Consider the following 19,986-nt stretch of genomic DNA (forward strand, 5'->3'; position numbering starts at 1 on the left):
GATATCACCATGAAACTTCCCAAGTTTATTACTCACATTAAGACAAATATTTTTTGTATTACAAGTTTTGTCAAATTTTATGTTTAAATATGTAAATGAGGCTATATCTAATGAAATATGCGCTAATTTCCAGAACAGAAATCTGAACAATGGATAAAGCCCCTTTAAAAATTCAGAAGTTTTCACAGAGGGGATTTTGGATATCTCTTTTTATCACTCTGTAAATGAGACCAGCCCTAAAGCCCATAGAGCCCAGCCTTATTATGTATCACAGATATTTTGGGAGTAACTGATGTCTAAATTTTGTCCAGGGGTCATGGATGTGGTACAAATTGAAGGATCATCCAAGGGTAAGCCCCCAAACAACGACACTGGTTCACTCTTTGATTACAGACCATGTTTTGCTGATGAACAGTCGGCTCACCTGCTTCTCATTCCTTTACTTTGTAGGAGGATTATCAGCAGCTGGACAGATGTGCCCAGTGTCAAGGTGAGTAAAACACTGATATACTCTTATGTTCCTCCTGCAGATGTTTCCTGTTTGACGCCACATGAATGAGTTCATCAGTCATTTAGACGTAATTCTGGTTATTTGTATTTATTGGCAGCATGTTGTGGTTCCTGTTCAGATCAAGTATCTCAGGCTGTGCTTACTCGCAGCTAAACAACATGTGTTGTGTTGTGTTGTTTTGTGTCGTCTTCATCATCGCTCGCTCACGATTGGCTGTCGGCTGTCGGCTGTTGGCCCTCGGTTTGCGCCGACTTGCTGCTGCTGCTGGCGACGGCGCTGCCCCCCCCGTTGGTCTGCGGCGGCTGCATGCGGTCGGGCAGCAGCACCTCCACTGTGAAGCTGATCCTCTTGGCCTGGAAGATGCTGTAGGTGTTGTCGAACCTCAGCACGTCTGCGGAGGACGAAAACAGAAGAGCGACAACGACGTCAGTCTGTGTGACACGTCAGGCTGAACTGCAACAGACGGTGTTTACAGCAAGAGACAGACGGTCACTCACAGACTCCGGGCCGTTCGCAGGTCAGAGAGCCGTCCTCGGGCACCAAGTGGGCGTTGTAGCGTTGGCTCGGCACGACTTCCTGCATCTGAGCAGCTTTCATCCACTCGCCCTTCTTCGCCTTCAGAAACACCCCGAAGCCGATGTCGGCACTCTCTGTGGAAAACTGCCACCTGACAGGACGCAAAGACAACAGCGAGGATCTTACAGCAACTATCCTCTTATTCATCTTGTATACGAGTTGATAGCGAAGAAGAAACAACGACAGGTCCATAAACTCACTGATCCAGATTAGGAGTGTCAGAAAACTAGTTAATAGTTTACATGGTGAGTGACAGTAGCTTTGTGTTGCATTTGAGCCCCGGACCTTTGTTCAGACTGCACTGTGTTAACTATTAGTAGATGTTAAAGGAGTTGTGAAAAACAAAAACAGGTGAAACTGATCTGAGTCTGAACCCAAAAAATAAACTGTGTTTGTTGAGTTCTTCTAAAAATAGACTTTTCAAAGGAAGAAAATTACAGTTAAGAGATCCCCAATTTATCAAATCGTCATTCCTGTTTGGGATATTCTATCTCCAGATTTGTGCCAATGCACAGCCCTGATCCAGATGTGACATTAAAACAACAAAGGATGTGATTTTACTGCTTTAAGACAAATTTAAATTATTTATCTTGAGGTCCTCTATTTAACCGACTATGTATGAATGAGATTAGATCTTATTAATCTTTATAATATATCCGTAATGTCAACATTTTCTGGTCTTATTATTAAGATTCTTTAGTTGTTGGATTGAAGTGAAGCTCTAAATGTTTCTTAGGCCTCTCCGTTTGCTTTTATATTAACAATAAAGAGTTCAATGCTTCAGAAAATGAAATAATCAGTCAGTCAAAGACATAAAACAACATAAAACCAAAAATCAGTTGATAAAGGAGCAGTTTTGACCTCTGACCTGAGGACACAGCCCGGGAACAAGATCTCGTAGTCGAGCTGTTGTGAGGATCCTCGGCTGACGGTCATACACTGTTCGTATTCGACCCTCACGTGGTCGCGCACGTAGTAGGAGGTAGGAACGGGGCCGACGTGATTGATCTTCAACAGAGACAAAGAGAGAGTCAAAATACAGACGTCACACACTTGATAGATGAAAAATGTGCGACTGAGGAAAGGAAAGGAGGAAGGGAGGAGAGAGAAAAGATTCACTTACTGTGATTTGTGAACGCTTCTTATTTTTCACATTTAAACATTCAACAACAAATAAAGAACTCTTTTCCACTCGTGTGTTTATTAACAGAGAATCAAACCTATATCACAGAGTTTACACTAACACAACTCACATCTCTGGATCCAACAACCTCTGAAAGTTTCCACACATGCATCAATATTGTTGTTGTTGTTGTCATCATAAGGGAAGTCAAATTCTTCTGAAACCACTTCTCTAAAAGAAATATATTGCAAAAGTCTCTTCAGCCTCATAGGAGCCGTTATTTGGAAACAGACGCCAACAGAAGGAAAAGATCGAGAGAGGAAGGCATTACTAAAAGAAAAGAAAAGACATTGATCAAACTAAAATGTTCCGTTAGAGAGCAACGCTTCATCAGGCAGCTCATGATTTCTGACTCTTTACATTGATTATAGAGTAAAAGTGTGAGGCCTCATATAAAAATATACATAAGGCCTTAAAGTCCTGCTGCACAGGTCAGTGCAGTTTAAACCAGACACAACATGAACGTCCCCAAAAAATGTTTCTACCTGCAAGTTTTCCTCAGGTTCAAGTTGGAATAAGAAGGAAATAATTGTATTTTTAGTGAAACATGGTGCGCTCCATTGACATTGGAAGTCAGAAGAGAGAGCTCAGAACGAAGTCCCCTCTAAATTTAGCACCTGAATTTAGTGTCTGAATGAAATTTTGTAAATGTTAGTTATGGTATTTGTCTAAGTGCCTCTTTGTCTCTATTTTTTATGTTATTAATACTTCTAGTATGTATCATGGTTCTATACATGGGAACATGAAAGCCAATAAAAAAAAGAATTTAGCACCTTTAAGTTACAAAACAAACATGGAAGTCAGAAAAATGGCCCATTAATATAACGAAATGAAATATAATGATTTTATACTTTTAAACTTTGGATTTCAATGCAAACAATTTATAATGTTTTTAAAAAGCTGTATGTAAAAATGTAACATAGCTCCACCAAAAACAAGCAGGCTGTTAGCCGTTAGCCACTGTTCATTACTATTTTGATAACACTCTAGTTGTTTTTTTAATCAAAAAGTGTAGGAAAATGTCCAGTGGCAAGAACTGAACAGTATACTATGAACACGACTGACTTTAATGTGAATTGAATGAAATGAGAACAGTAAAACTGCAGTGTTCACAATTGTTGGCGGGAATAGCAGCCATCTTGAATTCTCACATCAGGGCTGGTGGGAATTCTCTGACTTTGAGAGATTCAACTTCAGGCTGCGTTCAAGATTAAGATTACAACTCAGAGCTCAGAAATTCAGACTTTTCCGTACAGTACAACTGGAGCGCACCATCAGTTTCTGAGAGTTAGATGAGAGGATTGATCGACAGCAGGTTAGCGTAGCTTAGCATTGAGACTGGAGACGGATGGGAATGTTAGCCTAGCTCAACCAAATTTGCCCACTAGCTCCTCTGAGGATAATAATTAACTTGTTAAATCCTGTCTGTTTAATAAGTGCCAAGTGTAACAAAGGTAATTGTGGTTTTATGGAGGGATTGGTGTCTCCTGGTTTTAGCTTCATGTTTCCTGTACAGAGTGGCATCAAGCTCCTCCTCAAAACTCTCCACAAGAACGTTTGATTAAAAAAAATGAAAAACCTTAGTTCCTACGTCCTAACCAAAACAATACAGTACAATGTGAAGGACACACAGCTAGCTAACTAAAAACAAATGATTAAAAAACAACCCCCAAAAAAAAGGTAGAAAAAAAGAAAACACTTGGAGTACTGTGCATCACAACTGTCTTGAATCCTGAATGAATTTCTCTCGTTGTTGCTGCTCATCAGTCCTTGGCCCAATTATTAATCTACAGAAACAGTGACAGACACAGGTCAGTTTCCTCCTCTAGGGTTTATTATCTACGAGCGCGGCGCTACTCAAGCAGCGGCTGTGACAGCTTCTCTGGCGCTGAGGCCTCTTGTTGTCTAAGCACAGCGTCATATCAGTAGCCTACAGCGCGTTAACGTAGTCTGTCATCACCTGTTTTTATAATTCACACACAACAACAACACACAATCTGCTCGCCAGTGCAACCTAGAAAACCAACGACGTGTCCCTTCTAGCATCAGTTCCTGAGTCCTCGCTCTGTGCAGCAGAGAGAGGCCGAGTGCAGCTGTATTGATTTGTTCCAGAGCTGTCCTCCTCTTTTGTCATTGACCCGCTGTGCAACAGGATAGCAGCTCGGAGCGGTAACGTTTTATGAGCCAGTGTGACAGAACAGAAAACAGCCCCTTTGTGTCCACTTTGTTTATCTAATGGGAGGCTGTTTACAGTGCAAAACAGGAAAAACTGGTGGGATGCAAACTCACATACAGTAAAACACAAGTTTGCAAGTCAAATGTGGAGCCACAACATCTCAGGTGCAAAGTGTGCGTCATGATGAAGCAAAGCTGGAAGCTGCACGACTGAAGCCAGTAATGGGGGAAAACTACAGCTACAGGGCGAGTTAAGTGGGCTGTTGTAGACTAGATATAGGCTAGTTCATAGTTTTAATCATTGTTAAACTCTGTATGAGGGCTGATGAGGTTCGGACTAGACGTGTATCCAGAGCAGGATTGTCACTGCTTCTGTCTGATAAAGTTATACTCAAGTCATTCAGATCAGACACCTGTAAAGCAACTCTAAAGCCGGGGTCTCAAACGTGCGGTCCAATCTGGCCCTCAGAGTGAATTTGCCAAATGTGACACTACATAGAAGGCAGAAGAGGCATAATATTCTAATAATATATTGAAATTGCACATGTATTTTTATCAAGAAATGTCAGATTGTTCATAATATGTTTTGTAAAAGAATAGTTCGTTAACTGTAAACATCTTATAATACAAAGGGAAAAGTTCTTCTTTTTATTTATAGTTTATCATGCTATTATTTTATTGGTCCAGCCCACTTGAGATCCAATTGTGCTGTTTGTGGCCCCTGAATTAAAATTAGTTTGACACCCCTGCTCTAAAGGGACGTTGTTGCATTATATTGATGATAAAATTTAAAAAATTATTGTTTTTAAATTGCAGTAATTAACTAGATTAATGGTCGCAGCTAGCAGCTCTGTGAGGTTGTACTTATGCTAAAACGCTGATGCCAAGTAGGTGCGACATTTAGCATGTTCACTATCTTAGTTCATAATATTAGCTACTAACATTTGCTTATTGGCGAAACATAGAGCTGAGGCTGATGGGATTTTAATAGTTGTTATTAAATCACTAGTTTTAGTTTTAAATGCACAATGTTGTGAAGTTTTGTCACTTCTAACCTGATTTATTGTGTTAAATACAACATGTTACTTTGATTTATTTCAGTTATTTTGCTCTAAAATTTGCTTTATCATGATAAAAAACTGAAAACAATCCTTGTTTATAACCATTATGGACCATTAAACTGTGGCTTTATCAGTTAAGAGAAATAAACAACAGGATTTTGGAAAAGTCACCTTTGAAAATCTTTCAATTATTTGACTTTTGCTTTAGAATATTTCAGCATTAAACTCATAAATCAATCAAAATAAAAAATAGTAAATAACGTAAAATAATATGAAAGAGTAATAATCCAAGTGTTACTAAATGATAACAGTCAAAATGTAGTAAGAGCTTCTCTTAACAGGTCAGATTTTGTAGTTTATTAGTCCCATCAGACAGTGATGTAACAGCTAAACATTACAGAACCACCTGTAAAATGCGGCGGTATTTCTCACTTTATAAATAAACTCTCTGAGGTCTCGCACTGTATCAGAGCCTCATCAGTGTGTCAGTGAACGAACGCATCTCAGTGATGGATACGAGTCTCCTCCGACCTGTCAGCCCTCGTCTCACCAGACAGGCAGAGTCTCTGCTGAGTCACTGACTCACCTTGGTGCGACAGCGAGGATCTCCGTCAGGATCTGTCAGTTTGCCTCCGTAAATCACCGGCAGCTCCTCGGGGTCGATGTGCTTCAGTAAAACCTCCTGCCAGTTCCCTGTCGCAGCAACAGATGCATTCATATTCATGTGAGTTCAGTGTTAGGGAGAAGAAATATTCTGTAAAACAAGATGCAGCAGTGTGTCTCACCCCCGAGGATGTGGATCTTCTGTCTCGTGTTCTCGCTCAGGAAGTGTTTGACGAGGTTGTAGGCCACAGGAAACAGTTTGGGAGCTGCACGGGCCAAAAATTAAAAGGTGTTAAACCAAGTGTTAACCAGAAACAGTCAAAACTGTCAGAATAAAAGTAAACACAGATCATAGTTTAATGAAACAAACACGTATGGAGGCAAAAAATTATAATAACAATCATCATTCCTTTAATTACAGTATAAGCACTGTAAGGATCAGATTGACTTCGCAGTCAGATATTATTTGTATTATTTTTTACATTTTGATATTTGCTTGTGTTTATACTTTTGGTGTTTCAATTATATTTCTTTATGTGTGACTGTTAGAAATGCACAGTGTGTTAGTGGACTATAGATTATAGAGACACTTTATATAGCGCTACAAAACCGCTATAGCAGAGGTACACAGACAGTTGTGTGGATCCTAATGTGGTTTTGTGGATGATTTGAGAGTGCCATTCTTATTTATACAGCTTTATTTTATTTTATTTTTATTTTTTAAAACTTTTTTCACTAACTCATCGGTAAAATCTATATTTTTCTCTCATCCACAGGAGGTGTCAGTACTGAGCTGTATCAACAGCATCAGTAAAATGTCAGGAGAACCCACTCCACAGTGAGGGGGTATTAGTAAATTAATCAAAATTAACATAGAATCAGTGCAATAGAATAAAGGTAAAACTTGATAAAAGGAAGAGATAAGAACAGTAAATAATATAAATAAATAAAAGGAATAAAGATAATTTACCTTTTATAACAAACAGTCTCTTCAAACCCTCTGGGTAGTTGTCTTCAAACATCTGGAGGATCTGGTGATGAAGACACGAATCGACTCATTAATCTGCTTTTTGTCTTAGTTTGTCAACACTACACTGTATAAACGTGTGTGTGTGTGTGTGTCCATACCTCTCCATATGTTTCTATAGCAGGCTTCCATAAGTGTTTCAGACCGAGACCTTCAACGTCGTAGATCATCGTGATCGACTCCACGTTCCTGCCGAGCTGGAGGAGAACACATACAGATGTTTAAAAATGTTTATAACTTTAAAATGAAATATATAATAGACGGTTTGTGTGTGTTAGTGTGTGTTTGGTGCTCTCACCCTCTGAGACTGCAGGTTACAGTCCTTCTGCAGCATCTCACAGTCTCTGATCTTGGACTTGATGAAGTCTTGTTTGGAGGCGGACAGGAAGAGGCCTTTAGGATCCACCGGTCCGATCACGTCGTACCAGATGGGGCTGCCCTCGAGGTCGTGGCCACACATCCCTCCCGACAGGTACTTCTCTATCACCTGCACACAGCCGCCATGTTTAAAACTACGGCCCACTTGTTCAAAGGTTATCCAATTGTATTTTGGATAATGGATTGGATCAAATCTCGAAATTGGGTTGTTCAAAACCAAAAATGGATTCTTCTTCTAATCCAATCTTGGTTTTCATCTGGATCAAACCCTCAGTTTGTGTTGTTCAAAACTTTTTAGTAGGATCGGGAAAACTTTGATAAAAAAAATAAAACTGATCCCAGCAGTTGGGTGGATTCAGGAACAAAATGTGATTTAAATTACTGCAAAATCAAACTGGTCAAATAAACAATATTTACAATGTAGTAGGCTACATATACATTTATTGATTTATATTTTGCACCTATTTTTAAACCATAACAGTGATTAAATAAAGTTAACTTTTGAATATTCTACAACTGAAAAACTTTTCCCCAAACTGAATTTAATGAAATTTGCAGTTTGAATTTGAAACACATGGGGAAATATTCACACGTTTACTAATGTACTGTATATTTGCTTTGTTTTTTATTTATTTTACCAGCCCAACCAGATGGAGTCTGGCTGTTTAAAAGACATTGAAGAAACAACAAAGTGCACTGAAAACAATACATGCACTCCGTTTCCAAATAAACACACTTTGAGTGAGTCCATGCTGCTGTTCTACCTGTTGTTTACAGACCAATGAGCCCTCAGTGTGATGCACAGTCCCATCTAGAGCATCATTATCCGGATTTGGTAATCTTGAAAAATTTGGATCTGGATCAGATTGATCCAATCCTACTATGCTTTGAACAACTGGGATACAATTAAAACGGATTACGTGATCCTGGATAGCAAAAAAAGGGATTTCAAAATCTGGATAGTTTTTATCCAGATTACACCTTTTGAACCACTGGGCCCAGGCTTCAATTTTGTCAAGAGGGAGGATTCATGTGATTCATGTGTTTTTTTTAGTTTAGTTTAATTTATTTGACAAGGGACAATGTAGACATTACTACATTAATAAAACATTGTAAAAAACAAATGTAAATGCACCCGAGTTAGCTAAAAAAGCTAGTTTTCATCGCGAGTCCCTCTGCCTGATGATAAAAGGCAACCTTAAAAAAAGCAACAATGTTTACATCTTAGTTTACCTCTGGTGGACGCCACTCTGTGATGATTGTGTCTACTTTCATCTGTTTCCTGAACTCCAAGTGCTGGAAGACAGAGAAGGATCGGTGAGATCATGGTGAACACATACACGAGTGTGTGACGGAGCGTGTGTGGAGCAGCAGATCCACCCAAGCACAAGTAGTAGTGAATTAAGTGGCTTAGGAGGTTTTAGACGGGAGCAAGAAGATGAAACCTGCTCAGTCAGCAGGAAGGGGATCAGTGTGTATCGCTGTGTACACACACACAACCGTATCCACACACACATGCACGCACGCAACTGTACACAGACACACATGCACACACTGAAAGGGACAGAAATGTTTCAGTCTCAGTCCAATTAACATGTTTTTGTTTTTCAGCCTCATTAGTAGATTCAAAAATTAAGAGTTGATCTGATCCCGCATCTACTGTCCTGTGTCCCTGCATTTATCTACTACGTTGTCTCTATTGTTCTGTATCTACTGTCCTGTATCTCTATTGTCCTGTGTTTTTACTATCCTGTATCTACTACTTTGTCTCTATTGTCCTATGTCTCTACTGTCATTTATTTATTGTCTCTACTATACTGTGTCTTTTATTGTCCTGTATCTACTACTTTGTCTCTACTATCCTGTATCTACTACTTTGTATCTACTGTCCTGTGTCTCTAACTGTCCTGTATCTCTACTGTCCTGTCTCTACTGTATATCAAACTGAGAAGCAGCTCAGTTAATAAAACAGAAAACACATGCAAACTAACCGTCTTCACAATCACGAGCAGCAATTTAGAATTTTTAACATGTATTTTACATAAATGTGTTAAATTAACCCTCAGGGCCTCCATACTTTGACTAACAAGTAGGCTAATGCCAGTTTAGAAATACAACAGTGTTTCTGTCACTACTTTCCAGCACTAATTCTAGCATTTACCACATCATTTGGTTTGTTGCTGGATACAAGTGGGTAGTTGTTTTTTGTTAAAATTGTAGACATAGGTTTATATTTGTATTCTAAACAAGATAAAACTTCAGACAAATGAACAAATCACAGTAATCTGATTCTGATATACTAAATATTCAATCAGTGTGTTGTTGTGTTGTTTCCTCCTATGGACAAAAATCAGTTCCTGCAGCTTTAAGTTAGGTCACTGCTGTAAATCCTGTTCTGTCATCTCAAGTATCACTGAAGCTCTTTTATCTATTATGTTGTTATCTCCCCAGGCTGCTGCGATGACTCAGTTTATCCACAGTGAAACGTTAGTGCAGCCACGCCTGCAGCTGATGGACTGAATGTTATAGGCTGGTTTCCACTGAAAGAGCCGTCATTATGGATTTACCTTTTTTTTTACATTTTAATTTAGACTATACAAATGTAAAAAAAAAAAAAAAAAAAAAGACTAGGACTGTTACCTTTCGCAGCATGGCCTCCGACTTCTGCACATTGAAGTTTCTGGCTGAAAGAGAGAAAAAAAAGAAGATCGACATGATTAGTACATAAATCTGTGATCCATACACGGTGAATGTTATAAACAGGTTTTAACTACAGAAGTAGAGTGCGACTATACACTTGTGTGGTTTCTCTTTAACCTCATTTATCCACAAATGACAGCGGGGACAAACTTGGAATAGAAAAAGAATAAAAAATTCAAAGAATAAATAAAAAATAAATAGGTTACACTTATTAAGCACTTAAATCATACGGTAATTTATAAAGCACTCTTCCTATATTGATACTGCAGTAATTAGCAAGTCATTTATAAACACAGTTATAAATGTAAGTTTATCCATAATGCATTTAATCATAGTATTTTCATACTTAATAAACTAGTATTATATCAATTATAAATCAGTTATTTAGGAGTTGTTAGTGGTTCATAAGATCATTTATAAATTACTGTAATGGTCAGTGAGTGTGTTAGTAGATGTTTTATTATAAATGAGCCAATTAATCCAGAGTTAATTACATACAAATAAAAATCAATGAGGGAAATATGCTTCATAAATTATGAATTAAGTATCTAATAACGCTTATTAATAGTCTGTAATTGTATGTCTTTATTTCACAGGTAAAGTGGAGTAAAGGTTGGAGCTGAACCAGGACCTGCTGCCCATGTGATGTGCACCTGAACATTTGTAAGTTACCAGATCTTTCATTTCATCCCCTAAATGTGTAAAACGTTCCTTCCTCCTCTCTGGCGGCGTTAAACCCCCAGAGTCGACGTGATCCAGAACAGAGTGGACACTGTCTAATGCTCTGTGTAAGGTGATTATGGCTCTGCAGCTGACTCTGACTGTCCAGTGGAAAAGCACAACAGCGCTGTTGCTGTGTGAAGTGACTGAGACTTACAACTAACTTACTCCAGCCGTGGATTAGACTGCAGCTAATGCTCCCGTCTGGCAACTTGAACGCAGCGCTCAGTGACCCACAATTACAGAAGCTCAAAGTGGGATCTGGCAGGAGACTGTGGGTTATTTTCGGTCAGTAATAAGTGTTATTGTTTCTTTTCTGCTCTGCTTTGAACCCTTCAGTCATGTTCATTACTGTGAGTTACACTGCAAAAATTCTAAATCTTTCCAAGAATATTTGTCTTATTTCTTGTCAAAATGTCTAATTTCTAGTCAAAACTAATGTCTTTCTACTTAAAATAAGACTCATCACATTCAAAATTAACTTGTTTTTAGATAATTTTCCCCTGTTTCAAACTAATTTTCATTTGAAAAATCTGAAATCTGCCAGTGAAAGCAAGTTTTTCGTGCTTGTAATAAGAAAGAAAAACCTGCTCCACTATCAGATTCTTCTACATGTACTTATTTCAAGTGAAAGAAGTAAAAAGTGTCTAAAAACAAGCTACTTTTTATGTGATGAGTCTTATTTTAAGTATAATGAGATTAGTTTTGACTAGAAATAAGACATTTTGACTAAAAATAAGACAAATATTCTTGGTAAGATTTTGAATTTTTGCAGTGTAACACAATGTCACCACCAATATATACACAATAACCCCAGAGAGAGAGAGATGACAGTATGAATGGATCTCCTGCTGATTCATATAATGAATGTTATCTGAAGCTGTGATAAAGGTTTATGATGAAGCTCGTGGCTGGTACAAGAACTTCTGATAACAGTTAATGACACAACCGTGAAGCCCCAAGTCAGTGTTCGACACGCTGCAGCTCCAGCTGTAAGGAAACCTGGAAGGACAATGAACTCGACAGGAATGAACTTGATCACCCTGGCTGATTCAAACCTTTTAAACCCTCAGATGAATGTAAACTTTAAATAATAACTTCACAAAGATGAAACTGTTTCAATTTCAGGCAGCATCAGCTCATAGAAGTTGTTGTTTTTTTCTCATTTGCTCACATGCACATGAATATAACCTCACTGTCATAAGGCTTTCAGCTAATAAGGCTTTCAGCCAAGGGAAGTGGCTCATTATTGGATTTAATTATTAGTGCATATTAAATAATTATTGCTTTTTTTTGTTATCATCATTGTTATTATTATTACCAATGAGTTGCTGGACACACAAGTTAAATAAGTATATACAGTATATTTCTGTCGCGAGCCAATGTGAAGCCACAGACTATTTAGGAATATTCAGGAACTAATTATGAATTTATTCAATTTTATATTTCATTACTTTATCAAAACAGCTAATATCATTACCTGTAGATAAGGAGAGAATATAAAACTAATATTAGTTGAAAAGTGACGAAGAGTTGTGACTGACCCTAAACATCAGAGGAGTTTAGTTTATTTCTATAGACGACACTTGTTCTAAAGTCTCTGATAAAAACTGTCTGATATTCACAGGGACGACCTGGTCGGGGTTAAAGGTGGAGCTGTTTAAAGATAAATGTTTTCCTGGGTGAAGACGAGGAGGAAGGTCGTTGACCTCTGGTACAAGAACCAACTTGTGTCATGTGGAAGAACCAGAGTCGGACTGGATCATGTTACAGATCTGAGCTCTGTGTTTCCCTTCACCGTGTCCCATTGTTTTATCGCATCTGTTACAAGAAAACCAGCTGTTAACCAGGAGGAAAATTTCCTGGACATTCACGAGCAGCTTTTAGAAACCACCAGTTTGTGTTATGTGATGTTTGGGGAAGCAGCACCAGTACGCAACCTTAAAGCGATGAGATTGTGTGGACAATTATCAGATTTCTATCAAGTATCTTGGATGTCAATGGTATTATATTACATTCTTTGTAGTTAAATTTGTAGATTTTGTTTTGTTTGGGTGCTGTGTGGGTTTTATCCAGCAGTAATTGACCTCGTCGCCTCATGACTTGGGAATTAGTTTCAGGTGCAAATCATGAGCTCCCATTTCTCTTTTGTATTTATATACCCCACCCCAAACACATGTTAAAGGGATAGTTCAACATTTTGGCAAATTGGCCCATTGCCATAATCCCTATAGTATAGCAGTAGGTTCGTTACCTCTAATTGTCGGTGCAAGCTGTTTTTAGAACGGCAGAGCAGAGCCGCGAGCTGCTCAGAGCTATGCTATGGAGGCTGATGGGATTTCTTGGTTTCCCTCATCAAACTCATCAAATACACAATCCAACAACTCCAAAACGTTCTGGTGGACAAGTTGTGACCTGCACATTCACCACGCTATGAGATAATAACAGAACGTTACCAGACAGAGTTGTTTTAGAGGCAAATTCGTGCAAAACCGCTGATGCACGTTGCCTTCTGGGGCAGTTTTTCAGCAAGCAGTCTCTGAATTTACCTCTAAAACAACTGGAAATGGGCCAATTTGCCAAAATGTTGAACTATCCCTTTAAGATCTTGACCTGAAGAAGACCCGGTGTGGGTCGAAACGTTGTATGTATCTATATTAAATTTGGGGAGCAACAGCAGCAGTGTGCGGACATCTTTTCTCCTTTTTCTATTACATTTTTGTACTGCACCTGTTGATTTTTTTGGATGTGCGTGCACTTTCCTTAATTGCCTCTCATTGTGTGGACGAGACCATCCACGAAAATGTGATTTAGCCACAGACACAGACTAATATCAGTTGTTTCGAATGCACCTTGCTTTTAGAAACAGCCTTTTCCCCTGTGGCCAGTGTTGTTGGAACAACATGGTGGGAAACAGGAAGTTTTTCTCATTGGAAAGAACTTGATTTAAATGTGTAACTTCCCCAATTATTTCTTTCTTTCCTGGTTATAAAAAAGTGCAACACAGTTCATCTCACATTGATGTAAAGAGCCTCAAATTAATAAACACAAATGAATGTGTATAGATGCAGATGAAAAACTCCACAGTTTGATTAGATCCAGATCATTATAAGGTCGGTCGCTGGCGCTCCACCACCTCAGGCTGTTATAAATCAATGAATGGGCCCCGTTCCCTCTCCCATCTTTACATTCATAACTCGACTCAATCAGAGCGTGCAAACAAACAGGCCCTCACTGTCCGCGTTCGGAGCTGTGACGTCGACTTTCACAACAGTGACGCCTAATTACAGAGAACAATACTCCCCCCTCACTGCCTCACTCTGAGTTCTTCGTTATGAAACAAGTTTTTCACTGTTATTATTCAAAATCCAGGGAACTTGAGCCCAGGGAGAGAGCGACAGAAACAGAAACAGAAACACGGCGGCTGTGGCGGTGGCTGAGCGTCTCCTGGTAGACGGGGCTGCCTGCCATCGTCCATCGTAGTGCACCTTTAATGTGATTATCCCTGGATTAGCTTGATACACACAGTGCTGGACTTCTGCTCCACAACTAATCAGAACAAGGCCTCCCTTTAATCACTGCCTCCCACACACTAATTGCACAACCTCAGCCTTGGCCTTTACCTAACTGAGGAAAATCTGACAAATTTAGCTTGAAAACTTATTAAGATTCGATTTAGCTGTGACAAAAAAAAAAAAAGCAGGTTTGAGTTTTTCAGTTGTGGTTTGAGCTTCGTCGTGTTTTGCAGAGAAATACCAGGCGAGTTTCCCAACAGCTGCAAAGAGACTTTTTTTCCACGTGTTGCATCAGGTTCATGTGATATAAACCACTGCAGCTTCTGCTTTACACACATGAAGCGACGCTTGTAGGTTTTTCATTGTGGATGTGTGAGAAGAACGATAGCAGGTGAAATAAAATGTAGGACAAAGCAGATTAAGGTGGAGTGCAGGGAGGAGCAGCAGGTGATGCTTGTTTTTCTTGTTGTTGTTAGTAATAGTGGTGGTGGTGTTTGTTAACTGACCTCTGAGCCATCGTAACAGGAAGTGGTCATGCTGCGCAGGAAGTTGAGGAAGAATGTCTTGTATCCTCTCTCGAAACTTAAACGAAGAAAGAGAGGAGGAGGAAGAAGAAGAAAGGGAAGAAAGAGACATTTGATTGACATGTTCTGTAAAAGAGGATTTCATAACTTGAAAGAGAGTTCATGGAAATCTTCACAGTTATAAAATAATGAGCCCTGGAGGTAAAAAAGACTCTGAAGTTTCCTCTGTTTATTTTCACTGTGGATGTTTTCATCGAGTCTGATTCTATAACTAACTTGTGACTGTGTGACCGATTATTTTACACACTGAATTGTCGATGTGAAACGGAGTCGGTCTGCCAACAATTTTTTTTGCATGGACAAAAAAACTAATTTCAGGTTTTTTAAACTGCAACATTCGGCTGCAAAATACTTCACCGGCGGTCACTGATGAAGGATTTTACTCATAAAACTTCAGAAACTAGTGAAAAATATGAACAATTTAACCAAAACCAAGTTGATGCACATGGCTTGTTTGTCATAAAACCTGCAAATATACAAATCTGAAAGGCTGCAACATAATATAATATAAAAAATTTCTCTCTTAGGTTAAAAAAAAGGAACGAGTCCCCCCCCCGCCTATAAATAGATGATATATGACTGTATATAAAACCATGACTCCCCATAAGAGGAACCAAGAGCCCAGGGCTGAAACTGAAAGGTCAGTTGTGGTCATAGTGTAATTTAACTTGTTTAAATGAATGGACTTCCCCTAGAGTTAATCTTGCCTTAGTGTTTATATTATTATTAACAGCAAACCTCAGGTGAGAAAGGTGATGTGAAAGTGAGACATAAACATGCACCGTAAAGCACTGACCCATATACATACTGTTACTTCATCTAACAGAGCAGCAAATACTGTATGTGTTCATAAGATGCAGCAAAAAACTAAAATAAAGCGATATAAAACTGTTTGACTGCTGGGAAGAGGAACAGGTGTCAGAGAGCAGGATGAATGGATCCTATAGTAAACAGAAGTTACACTGATAGAGAAACAAACTGTTTTTATAATTACCTCACAGACATAAGATTAAAAAAAATGCAAGAGATTATGAATGAATATGTGGTTTTGGTCTTTGGTCTTTGCTGCCGTAATTTTGGTTGATTTAATTGTTAGAATATGAGAAATCCAGATCTTATTGTGTAATCAATTCACCAATCAACAGAAGAGTAATCAGCTAAAATTGTTTAATCAGTGATATCATTTATCAAGCCAATAATCTAACAATATACACTTGCTCAAATCTCTGGATAATTAGGCTATGTATTTGGCAACATGTGACGAAATGTATCAATTAATTTTAGGCCAGAGTTAAATTTTAAGATATTTTCCATTATCTTCTGGCACAGAAACAAAACTATTACTATGCATATTCTAAAAAAAAAAACTAAAAAAAACAATTACTATAACTAATCTATATCAAACAGTAATAATGTATTATTAACCAATAGCAAAGCCATTGGAAACAGCTTATTTATTAATAAGGGTTCCTTATTAGAAACCAATTACTGTCAGAGTGATATTAAAAAAAGGGAAATGTAGTGAACAGATTGTATAGTGACGTTATCACTATCTTATTATCAGAGCTACACCCCGCGCACACATTATACTGGAGCATCGCTGTTATAAACCACAAGTGATAAAAGGAAACTGTGCAGAGAGATAAGGCACACAGCACTCCGTTATTAACTGACATACATATTATTACCGATAATAATATTAAAAAAAGAATAATATTACCATCATTAGGCCTATTATTATGAATATTGTTGTTAAATAATAAAAACTTACCTGCTCTAGTGCTTCAGCCTGTTTCGGACTGAGGTCTCCTACTCTTCCGCTCATGTCTGCGACCTGATGATAAAGATGAAAAGAAAGAAGAGAAGGAAAAAAAACGCAGAGCTCCTTCAAAGTCAGATTAACAGCAGCGTCACCGTCACCGTCACTACTGTCCGTCACCGTCTCCGTTAACCGGCGCCTTGCTCCTGCATTAGTCACCTCCTCCTCCTCCCCGTGATGCTCCGCTCATGCACGGCTTCAGTGTCAGGCTGCTCTCCCTCGGTGTCCGCTCTCCGCTGCCTGCTGCAGGTGGAGGGAGGAGGAGAGAGAAAAAAATGTAAACACGGGTGTCGCGCCGCCTGCTAGAGACCCATCATCCATCCACTGGTCCAACCGGCTGACTCGGCCAAAGATAGGAAGAATAATGAGACGTAACACTCAGAGAGGGAAAAACGGTGAACCTCAACCTACGAAGAGGAAAAGAAGCAAAGAAGCGATGAGAAACTCTTATTGAATGACACATTGGGGATATTTTACATTAAAATCTGCTGCAAATACACAAGCATGGAGCCGGGGAAAGTATTTTTATTTGACGTAACTTTGGCACGTTTTTATTTGAACAACCGAGTGGCTTCGATTCTAAAGAATAGACGATCTTTGTTGTCAAGAATCCGTAAATCCCGCGCATGCGCACAGACAACAGTGATTAAAAACCTGTTTAGTTGTAATTTAATTCAGCAATTTAGTGATTCATCAGCTCTTTTCAATAATATTGAACACTAATAATACTTGTACACATTTCAGCAGTGAGTCTTAGTTACTGAGGCGCTATGACGCTGCCGCGGTGCGCAAGTGCAAAGAGAAACAGGTGCGAGTTTCCTCATTTAAAAGCTCGTTTACTGTAAAATATCTGACTATGACTGTGGATATTAATCACCACTCCGTGACACAAATGTGTGGTGGTTTTTATAAAGCTGTCCAGCTGTAGTTGTAGCGGTTATTTTGGGTCTGCGTCGTGGCTTTAAAAACGAACCAGGAAGTAGTGGACGGAAGTCTCTCAAAACGCTACGTTCTTCTTTATTATCCATACCTGACAAGATGTAGGCTAACGTCCTTATCCATGCAATGATTAATTTAACATACACATTGGAGTTTATAGCTGCCACAAATGAAATGCAAAACTGTCTTGCTCTTAAAAATGAGCTCTCCTTGTCACAACAATGTCTGAAACAAATAGTAAATAACCCCCATGCATCTTAAACTCCTTGTATTTATTTAATATGATTTTATCTTTAGGTCTATTTTATTTTGTTTTTTGTTTTTCCTGACATTCTCTCTTTTATCATCATAGCTGTTGACTGATCTTGCTGTGTGTTATAATCCACCAAAATAATCTCCTGGTACTTGAATTAACAAAGGAGGTGTGACTTTTGTACTAATTGAAATATGACTGAGTATGACATTATTCATCTAATGTTCTGTGTTTAAATAAAGAGAGAGAGAAAAAGAGTTTATAGCCGGCATATTGTACAATTAATGATCACTTTAACAACACCACACACACACACACACACACACACACACACACACACACACACACACACACACACACACACACACACACACACACACACACACACACACACACACACACACACACACACACCACATTACTGGCAAATTCCTTCCTTTGCTCTCAAACAGCCTCTGTTCTTCATGTCATCATTTAAAAAATATTTCCTTTCTTCTCTATGATAACAGGACAACTTTCTCTTTAATTCTTTATTTTTCAGGGGACCTTGTACCGTTCACATGAGCAGCTTGCGCCTCTGCCCCGCGGATCTCAAAATAATATGCACCGATAAATAAAGGTAATGAATCTACTCCTATGACTATACTACACTTACAATTGTATTTTGACTTGTACAAAAGGTGCAGTATAAATACATCTAATTTGCTTTGTGACAGGAATGTGTTATGACTGGACTGGAAATGGCCAGTAGAAGATGGTAAACAGGTTATATAAATGGATGGTCAGAGCTCAGAGTGAGGCCTAAAAAAAACACTTTACCCACAGCGTGACACCACCAGCCTGGACTGTTGACACAAAACAAGTTCATGCTGTTGGTGCCGTGTTCTCAGCCTGCCTTCGTGCTGCTGCAGCAGAAATCCAGATCCACCTGACCAGCCTAGTATCTGCCAGACTTCACCTGTCCAGTTTTGGCAAACCTGTGTCCACTGAAGCTTTTCTGCTCACGGCTGTTGTAAAGAGTAATGATCTGAGATGCTAAAGTCTTTCTGGCAGCTCCAGCCATGGTTACTGACCTCTGACCTCAGGGTGTTTCTGTCCATAAATCTCAGTCAGAGATTACCACTTCACCGCTGCCTCATGATGAGCTGCATGAATGAAATGCAGAAATACAGAAAGTGACACCCATAGCTATGAGTTACTGATTTTAAAATACATTTCATATTTTCTTTTATGGTTTCTTTCTTATTCTTCTGTTTGTTCTCTTGGCTAACACGGGAATGTCTAGCTGACTGATTGATTTATTATGTAAACTATTATGTAAATTATTTAATGGGTAGACTAGCCGCTGATGTTATGAAATGTTTTCTTTTTTTGTAAATGCATTTTTATACAAGCCAAAGACAATTTTCTGACTTTGCATGCAAAGGTAGACAATCAAGTAGACTATTTCTATTCTATTCTCTTGCTGTATTGCAAGGGTTTCCGCTACCTCCTGGTTAGTTCCTATACTGGTTTTTACGGTTCAACAAGTTTAATCTGCTATAGTAAATTCTTTTTTTTCTTTTATTTTGCACGAACATATCATTAAAAACAGCATGAACAATCATCATGACTGGGATGTGCAAAGGGGAGGTATGAAACCCAAAAGGGCTTATATAAAAACCTCACCCACATATTCAAAAACCAAATTTGTTAAAAGTTAAAAACAAGAACATAGGGAATAATTAAACAATTACGAAAAATACGTAGAGAAGTAAGTGATCAAACAGTAAATACAATGCTCAAAAAAATAAAGGGAACACTTAAACAACACATCTTAGATCTCAATTAATGAAATATTGCAGTTCAAAATCGTTATTCAATATATAGTAGAGTGTGTTGAGAACAAAATAACATAAAAATGATCAATGTAAATCCAAATTATCATCCCAGGTTGATTTCA

At 38.5% G+C, this 19,986-nt stretch overlaps 1 protein-coding gene across 1 annotated transcript; it reads right to left on the minus strand.

Moving 5' to 3' along the window:
• Positions 1-378: 378 nt before the first annotated feature.
• On the minus strand, positions 379-17,042 carry LOC310991505 (SEC14-like protein 2). The gene is made up of 12 exons (XM_083979234.1): positions 16,805-17,042; positions 14,956-15,031; positions 10,155-10,198; positions 8,748-8,810; positions 7,435-7,623; positions 7,238-7,333; positions 7,080-7,140; positions 6,292-6,375; positions 6,093-6,199; positions 1,956-2,095; positions 1,009-1,178; positions 379-902 (listed from the first exon to the last, which is right to left on the minus strand). Exons 1-12 carry the CDS (start codon positions 16,856-16,858, stop codon positions 715-717), a joined length of 1,272 nt encoding a protein of 423 aa, XP_083835360.1. The 5' UTR covers positions 16,859-17,042; the 3' UTR covers positions 379-714.
• Positions 17,043-19,986: the final 2,944 nt, after the last annotated feature.

This window comes from Trachurus trachurus, assembly GCF_905171665.1.
Source record: "Trachurus trachurus genome assembly, chromosome: 9".
Classification (NCBI taxonomy): Eukaryota; Metazoa; Chordata; class Actinopteri; order Carangiformes; family Carangidae; genus Trachurus; species Trachurus trachurus.